We start from the raw sequence: 9,113 nt of genomic DNA on the forward strand, positions 1-9,113 counted from the left end.
AAAAGAGATTCAAGGCTTTCCTAACGTGCTAGTTTGGATTATTAGGTAATGTGCAGGTCTAAGGGACCAGGGTTGCATAGGGGTTAAAGCGCTTGGCTGTTAACTGAAAGGTCAGTGGTTCAAAATCATCAGCCACTCCATGAGATAAAGATGAGCAGTCTGCTTCAAAAAAGATTTACAGCTTTGGAGACTGTATGAGGCAGTGCTACTCTGCCCTATAGGGTTGCTATGAGTGGGGATCAATTTGACTGCAGTGGGTTTTTCTGGGGTCAGGTTCATTCCCAGTTTGTGTGTGTGTGTGTGTGTGTGTGTGTGAGAGAGAGAGAGAGAGAGAGAGGGAGAGTATACACAGAAGAGTTCTCCAAAACAGTATTGATCGTTTGCTATTGATTGTGTAGGCTGCGGCTGCTGAAGGAGAAAGCCCGAGATATTTACTAGGGAAACCAAGAGTAGTGTCTGTCCTGACTAGGCTGTCTCCCCAGTGCCTCGGTGAGGTGGGGAGGTTTTCAGGAGGAAGGAGGGGACAGGGAGTAGGTGGAGTGATGCACCGAACTTATTAGCTTTGACATCATCATTGTCTTTAAATGAAACAAACAAGAACATAATTACAGGCAGAGAGAAAGGGAGAGAAGGGGAGGAGAGACTGGAGAGGACAGGTCCCCTGAAGTGTGTGCTCTTCTTCTCGCTCTCTTTTCAATCTTCCCAGGGACCTACAAGACTCCCAGCACGTGAAGTCAAGGACTCTCAGAGTCATAAGGTTATTAGAACAACAGACTGGCATCTCAAAGGAGAAATTTACAGAGATTTGCAACATACCAACAAGTTGGAAGGGGATAAAACACCTTCAGCAATCAACAACCCCAAGAACCAGGCTGAGGGAAAAATTCTAACCTGCACAGGCAGACTGGAAGCTGGTTGGGAGCTGGCTGAGGAAGACAACTGGGAAGAGCAAGTTAAGTACAAACCTGGATTTTTGTGCCTCTGGATTCTTTTTGCATTTTTAGAGAATAAGCATCATCTTGTATGTCTCTCTGTATAAAATTTCTAGCAATTTGTTTGAAGGTAAACACATTTTGAGTTAAGGGCTACAAAGAGTAGGTAACTCTGAGAGAAGGAAGAAAGAGACAGAAATGAAAATTAGAGAATAAGATCATTGTTAATGACTCCAGGTAGCTGGGGCTATATATGTGCATGTGAGTGTGTGCATTTGAGAGAATTTGCCTTGGGCTCAACTGTCCCTCTTCTAAAATCAGTGAAGGGAAAGGCTATTAAAAGAGGGGGAGGAAAAAAGAAACTTGTACTCTCTCTTGGAGGAAATTTATAGGAACCAAGAGAAATCAGCATCATCCTATAGGAACTAAAATAAAGCAAGAAGAGAGGTCAAGGGAGCACGTGAGGTGAGAAGCCCACAGAGTCAAGGAGGCCCCAAAGCCACACCGGCAGGGGAGGGTTCAGGGCAGGCAGTGAGAAGAGGCTCTCTCTGGGGACTGCTTGGGAAAGTTTGGTCTGTGGACAGTTTCCCTGGTGACTGTACATCCCGTTGCTAACTGCCTCTTTCTCTTCTCCCCATCATTCCAGTGTGGTACCCAGAAGTTGACTTCTGGTTCTGTAAAAATTGCTGGGGAGAGGTATGATGAGCTTAAAGGTCCTGAGAATAAGCCTGGTGATTCTGGCTGGGTGGGCATTCAGTCCTGCCAACTCTGAGTTGGACTGGAGACACAAGAAATCTTTGGCCCAGAGGGGGCACCTGAACCAGGTGCTGTTGGAAGGGGAACGTTGTTGGCTGGGGGCCAAGTTTCAACGACCCAGAGCTGCTCCCCAGCACCACCTCTTTGGAATCTACCCCAGCAGGCCTTGGAACTACCTGAGACCCCACTCTGGGGAGGAGCAGAGAAACCACCGTGCAGGACACAGTAAGACAGGCAGCAAGGAAAATGTGGTGAGCCATGTTCTCCAAGACCTGACTGAAAATACAGCAGAATTGAGGAGTAAGGTTGAGCAGTCAGCTGTTGCGTGGGTAGGGGATGGTCCGATTGGGCAACTGGAGCCGCTGGGAGGTGATGACACTTATCTTGGCAATCAAAGACCCAAGAAGTCTGTAGGTGAGGCTGGGACAAAAGAAAGCACGGAAACTGCTGCCACCATTACCACCACCTTCACACACCCAAAGGAACCCAAACCAGAAACTCACAGAAAGGACCCAGCCAAGACTAGGCATCGTCGGCTAGTGGTGAAGAGGCAGGCAGAGGATGTGCCGGGGAACCCTGATATCTCTCTTCAGCATCTCCACCCTTGGCCTAAGCCTCCCCTTATGCATGGGGTCAGAAACAGTGCATTGGAGGACAACATCCAAAACGGTGAAGGGGACCCTTACTGGGAAGGAGAGACCTCTCACCACCAAGGAGGATTGCCTGTCTTGTACTTCTCGGGGAGGCAGGAGCGACTGCTGCTGCGTCCAGAAGTGCTGGCTGAGATTCCCCGGGAGGCGTTCACACTGGAAGCCTGGGTTAAACCGGAAGGAGGACAGAACAACCCCGCCATCATAGCAGGTAACAACCCATTCCTTGGTGTTTTGTGGTCTTCAGGATATGGCTGGCTCCATCTAGACATAGATGGCGAGGAAGGAAAGGGAACAGACTAGAAAACCAAGAAGGGCTGGCTAGGGAGAGAGGGGGAACGACCTTTACTTATCTCCACAGCAAGATTCCAGACTCCGTTGATAATAATAACGACTCTATAACCATAACAGCATTTGCCTCTTGTATTCATCTCATGTAGCTCTATAGGTTGTGTTTGCACTTAGAACTTCAGCTCAACCCTCCAACTTCTTTAAAGGGGACGATCTCTTTGGTCCTTGTCAATGAGGAAAGGTGTCTTACTCCGTTTCTCACAGACCTGGATAAGATATCCAGGCAATGTTGAAAATAGGTGGGGACCCAAGGACCTGGGCAGTTATACCTGGGCTGGTCGAAGCAGTGAGGGGATAAAGCAGCCAGCTGCATAGCCATCAAGCTCTGATTGGCTCCTTCTGCTCTGAGCAGCCCTGGAACTTGGCAGAAAGCTACTATGTGGTCCTGATCCTGGGGTTCCCTTTATTTTGTTGCAATAATTTTATGTCCAGTGTAGGAACAGTGGGGCTTGTGGAAAAGATGGCACTCGTGGCAAGAATTCTGGGTTCTAGTCTTATAGGAGAAGTCTCAAAATGAAATCTTGTTTTCACCAGAAGCACCCATCTGAGAACATTATCCATATTTATTTTCCTTTATACTTAGATCTTGGTATTTGTGGTAAATGAGTGTTAGGAGTAATTGTCTTCCCTGGTTTTACTGAGGAGGTTGGTTTCAAGCAAGGGGTGAGTGATTAAACTTAGTATTTCATAATTTAACATCTCATTGCACTATCAAATTCCTTATGACTTTATCTAACACACAGCCAGGCATATAGTAGCACAATTTTAATCTTGTTAATTTGCATTATCCACAACACCCTTTGATGTTGGTCAGTCCCATTACATTGATAGTGAAATTGGAGCAATAAGCAGTGTACCAGAGGCGGGCTAGAAATAGAACTTCTGAGCTTCAAATTGCTTGACAACTCTCAAAATTAAAAACTTCAGGTTGCTAGATGCCTGTGAATAAGTTTCAGACCAAGGAGAAAGAAATCTCTACAGAAGGAGCCTCTTTCAATAGTGTATTGCTAGAACATCCCTTCTGAACACTCTATCTTCCCCTCTTTGGCTGTGATTTTTCCTTTAGAAGCTGGAATTCCCAGACACTGAGCACTCTAGAGTCTTGTGGTTTTGCCTTATTTTATTTTTGGTGGGAGAGAGGGTGAGGGAAGGGGAGCAAGAAGGGGCTAGGCTGTAAGATACGCGGGGTACAAAGAGTGGAAGGGAATCCTTTTACTGGAGCCAAATGGATGAAATAATGAGATGATTATCTGATCGGAGTTGGCAGCTTTACACTTTTTCCCAGATGACATCTTCTTGCTGCCTAATCTCACTTCCTAGTACCCATCTGCCAGGGATCTGTGTGCTTCCAGTCTAGACTGAGCCCCACAACTCTGCTTACTTCTCTTGCACTAGCAGCACGAGGACCCCAAATCAGCTCCCTGGCTGTACAGAATTAGAGAAGGGCCCAACAGGAATATATATGGGAGGGTTCAAGAAACTATTGCTTTGGGTTATAAAACTCAATCTTGGGGAAATATTTTCAGACCAGTCCTGAAACTTTCCCTCCCATGTCCTCCAATCTCATTCTTTGCATAGAGGAAAGTAATTGTGGTTTATTCCGTATAGCACTCTTTCCCTTGCCCACCTGTCCATCACCACCAACCCTCCCACCCACCTTGCCACAATACGTACACTCAGATACTTCTCCAAAATGCCCGTCTGAACTCTCTTAACCTTAAGCATGCAAAATTGGGCAGGAAATCTATTTTTTTCTTTTTTGAACATTTTATTGTGTTTTAGGTGAAAATTCACACAGCAAATTAGTTTCTTATTCAAAAATTTATACACAAATTTTCCATGGCATTAGTCGCTATCTCCACATGGGTCAGCATTCTCCCCATTTCCACTCTGTCTTCCCTGTTTCCGTACTTCCAGTTTCCCTGCCCCTTTTTGCCTTCTCATTGTTGCTTTTGGACAAATGCTGCCCAGTTATTCTAAGGAGCACATTTTTCATGGTGTTATTATTTATTTTATAGGCCAATCTATTATTTGGTTGGAAGGTGACCTAGAGGAGTGGCTTTAGTTCCAGGTTAAAAGTGTGTCTTAGGGCAATAGTCTTGAGGATTTCTTCAGTCTCTATCAATCCAGTATGTCTGGCCTTTATTTGAACTTGAGTTTTGTTCTATATTTTTCTCCCATTCTAACTGGGACTTTCTATTGTTGTCACTGGTCAGAGTAGTTGATATTGGTAACCAGGCACCATCTAGTTCTGGTCTCAAGCTGTGGACTAATTGCTTCCTTGACTCTTTGGTTTCCTTCACTCTCCTTGCTTCAGACAGGAAGAGAGCAATCTTTTATCTGAGATGGCTGCTTACAAACTTTTAAGACCCCAGACACTACTCACCAAACTAGGATGCAGAACATTCTTTTTCTGAATAATTCAGATAATTCAGGTGTTGCAAGTTGTTATGTTATGCCAGTCGACAGTTGATCTAGGTATCTCCCCAAGACTATGGTCCTTAGCCTTCCAGCTCAGTGACTCAGTCTCACAAGGTGTTTGGATATGTCTAAGAAGTTTCCATAACTGTGCCCCCTATGTGCTCTATTATTTATATGTACATATATGCAGCACATACAAATATGTATATACAAATGCTCACAACTATACTTATGTATGCATCTGCATGTACTCCTGGTCAGGAAATCTTTTACAGACAGTAAAGACAGTACCTTCTGTCTTTGTTCTTAAATCAGAGGGACCCTCATGGTATACTGATACTTGCTTTTTTTGATCCACTCCAAAAAGAATGAGGGATAGGGACCCACCAGAACAGGGAATAATCAGGGCTGTCTCCTCTCCACCTTCCTATATATTTCTTCAGCCTTGTGCACCTCAGCAAATATTCAGTGCAGACTTAGAGTAAAAGTCTAGGAAAGATGGGGGTTGGGAACAAGCCCTTCACTCTTCAGGATTCTGGCAACTGGGTTCCTGAGGGCTCAGGCATTCTTGTTTGAGTGTAAGTGCTCAGCTACTTATACTTTACCTGTGAACTTCATGGACGAGAACAAGGAGATTGGAATCCTTCAGGAGTAAAGGTTTCTGACTGACATTAATTTACTCACTTGGAGCTCTGGTAGGATAGTGCCTAAGTCACTTGACTGCTAACCAGGAGGCTGGCTGTTCAAACCCACCAGCCACTCCTCAGAAGGAAGATGGGGCAATCTACTTCCACAGTTTTATTGCCTTGGATACCTAAGGAGGAGTCGCTATGAGTCGGGTCCGACTCGATGGCACGTAACAACAACAACAACAACATCAACAGATCAGCCAGACTTCCCTCTCAACCTTCCCATTGGCTCTTTAGTTGTCTGCCCTCTATTCCTAGGATTGTTGCCCTTCACTTATGCAGAATGACTATAATAGAAGCATTCCCCTTGGAGCTAAACACAACTAAACTGTCCTAGTTCTGGTGCTCTAGTGAGGATAATTCAGGTGTTGCAAAACTTGGCTCCCACCTTCTTTTACAATACCTCTCACCTTCTACCTACCTAATCTAAACCAAGTTTCCAGGTTTTCAATCTACCAATTTTGGGAAATTTATTTTCAGTAGGGAAGTCAAGTAATCCAACTACACCAACCCTTGTACCAGAACCCCACATGAGACACAGTGCCATAGGGAATACGTACCACACAGGGCACTAGGTGGCAGTGTTGCTTCATGCACAAGGAAGTAGGGTTGTCTTTGGGAGCCGCATAGTTGGGAAAGTGTCTGGTATTGGAGGGCTGCCCCTGCCCTGCCTCTGAGTTGTATTTAATCATCCCCTCCCAGTGTTTTGTTGGTAGGCATCCCTCAAGGTCAGTTGCATACAAGCTTTTATGGAGGGCCTATGTGAAGAGGCTCAAGAGGCATTTTTGGAGTTGTAGCATCTTGTAGCAACTAGTAAAGAAAACAAAATCAAGCACAGTTAAGTACTTCCCCCAAAGCCAAACATCAACATTTCTTCCAAATATGAAGGAAGCTGGATTACAGAATGGATTGTCAGAATACTTTCATTTAGGTCCTAGGACAATGCATGCCTCAAAGATTTCAGATGCTGAGACTCTCTGGCTGTGGGGGGTGGGGTGAGGGGATGATGGTGCCCAACTTCCTTGTGGTTAGACTTTCTGACATTGCCTATTTTCTGTAGCTGTGAAGCAGGCAGCTGAGGTCTGAAAACAACCATATACAACTGCTCCAATGTTGCCTTGTCTTCAACAAAAGTAGCTACTCAGAGGCTTGGCAATTTAGGGATATGTGGACACCTAGGAGTAGCCTGAGGTCAAGAGACCATTTGGATGGGCCATTGGAAATGAGTAATGGACATAAGCCAAATTCCATCCCATAATGGTATGAAAGTTTCAAGCTCTAGTGCCCAAACCTTAAACTGTCCTGTTCCTTTCCCTTCCTTCCCAACTTCCTTTCCTCTCCTTCAACCTCAAGACACACAAAAGAGAAAATTTTAATAGGTCCTCCTCACCCATAATTGATTTCAAATGTTCCCTGAAGCTGCCCAGCTGAGTAACCACCTGCAGCTCCAAGTTGCAGGAGACTGAGTCACTAAGTCCATGGCAGAATTAGAGCCTGATCCAGGTTTTTTCACTCAACAAATATTTATTGAAGGCCTTGCCATACAAAGCATGGCAAGGCACTGTGGGGAATACAAAGATGTCTAAGAAACGGTCCTTGATTTGAAGAAGAGTTTTCCTCTTCTCAGGATCCACATTTTAGAGGTTATCACAGTGTTGTAGAAGGAAGAACATGCCTGAGAGTCAGACAGACCTACCTGGAATCAGATCCCATCTCTGACAGTTATCGGTTCTGCAGTCTTTGGGAATTCATTGAACTTTCCTGAGCTTTGGTTTCCTCAAATTGAAAAGTGAGATAATGACTTGCAGAGTTATTATGTTTAAACAAGTCATGTAGGTAAAATACTCAACACAGGGCTTGACGTGTGGTAGGCATTAACAATGGGAGACAGTCATTACTAAGAGCAGTGAATTAACCTACTCAACTTTGCTTTCAACCCACTAACCTATAATTTCTCCTTGGGTGGGATATTAACATTAATTTCTTAGAAATTTAGTTTATTAAACTAAATAGGAATGGTAGTAAATAGTTTATTCCGCCCCACCCCCAAGATGATCTAAAGATGATTGAGAACATTGTAGAATCAGAGGCCTGAAAGGATTATATTTCTTTCTTTCTTCCTTCCTTCCTTCCTTGCTTCCTTCCTTCCTTCCTTCCTTTCTTTCTTTCTTCTTAATCATCTATTCTTTTTTGCCTATTCAATATTATTTCTAATGAATTGGACAATGGTACTAAAGGTTTTCTGGGGTCACAAGCCCTTTTGAAAGTCTGATGAAATCTATGATCATGCCCAAGAAAAATATATGCATACATATAGTTTATATAATGTTTAGAGCTTTCTGGATTTCCTGATGACCAGGGTATACTGACCTTAGGTTTAAATCTTTTTGTTTAGGGCATATTGATGGATTTTCTGTTTTAAATGTCATTTAAGTTATGAGATGTCACAAGATGCTGTGATTACACCTCCCTCTGCCTGGTGACATCGCCATCTCCCAATAAGCAATCTATGAAATTAAGGTGAAGCATGTCACTCATGTGGAATACAGATTTTCACTAAAGAAAGATTCACATAACTATATAATCATAGGTGTAAAGGAAATTTAAAAGGAAAGTATTGTGTTCTATCTCCCCTTTATCCACTAAGACTCAATGATAGGCAAAACATCAAGTCCATACCTTTTTTAGAGCTCCTCTGAAAATGAGCTTTTCATGACCCACCTCCTTCAGTGCCTTTTCTTACTCCATTTTGCACTCACTAATCCCTAAGGAGCTTCCCAGTTTCTGCCACATTGTAACTCTGCTCCCCAAACAGAATCAAGATCTGCAGCTATGTAGTGGCAACTCTGCCCTTGACATAGAAGCACTGTGGACGTATGGGCCTTTGGGTGGTCTCTGGGTGGGTGTACCTACTGAAAAAAGGATGAATGTCTTTGTTGCTTAGGGCTGCTATGACACAAACACCACAAGTCAGTGGCTTTAAAGAACAGAAGTTTATTTTCTCAAGGTTCTGGATGCTGTGAGTCCAAATCAGGATCTCAGCCATGTTGATTCCTTCCTTGTTGGTAGCCCTGAGCACTCCTTTATTCCTTGGTTCTGTGGCTTAGAGACAACCCTCACATGGCATCTGTTTTCTCCTATATGTGTTTCTGTGTTTATTCTAGTCTTTTTATAACTCAGAAGTGATTAGGTTTAGTGTCTACCCAATAATGGTATTTCTTCATTGTTGTTGTTGTTGTTATGTGCCGTCGAGTCAAACCCGACTCATAGCGACCCCTCCTTGGGTTTCTGAGGCAGTATCACTACGGAAGTAG

The 9,113-nt window shown here is 43.9% G+C and overlaps 1 protein-coding gene across 1 annotated transcript in view; it reads left to right on the plus strand.

Moving 5' to 3' along the window:
- Positions 1–1,630: 1,630 nt before the first annotated feature.
- The window catches only part of PAPPA2 (pappalysin 2), a 513,722-nt gene continuing 506,239 nt past the window's right edge, over positions 1,631–9,113 (plus strand). The window contains exon 1 of the mRNA XM_007937607.1: positions 1,631–2,549. Coding sequence (XP_007935798.1) covers positions 1,631–2,549 — 919 coding nt within the window. The remainder of the gene's footprint in view (positions 2,550–9,113) is intronic.

Source organism: Orycteropus afer, unplaced genomic scaffold (assembly GCF_000298275.1).
Source record: "Orycteropus afer afer isolate SDZICR_OR568_19922 unplaced genomic scaffold, OryAfe1.0 scaffold00043, whole genome shotgun sequence".
NCBI lineage: Eukaryota > Metazoa > Chordata > Mammalia > Tubulidentata > Orycteropodidae > Orycteropus > Orycteropus afer.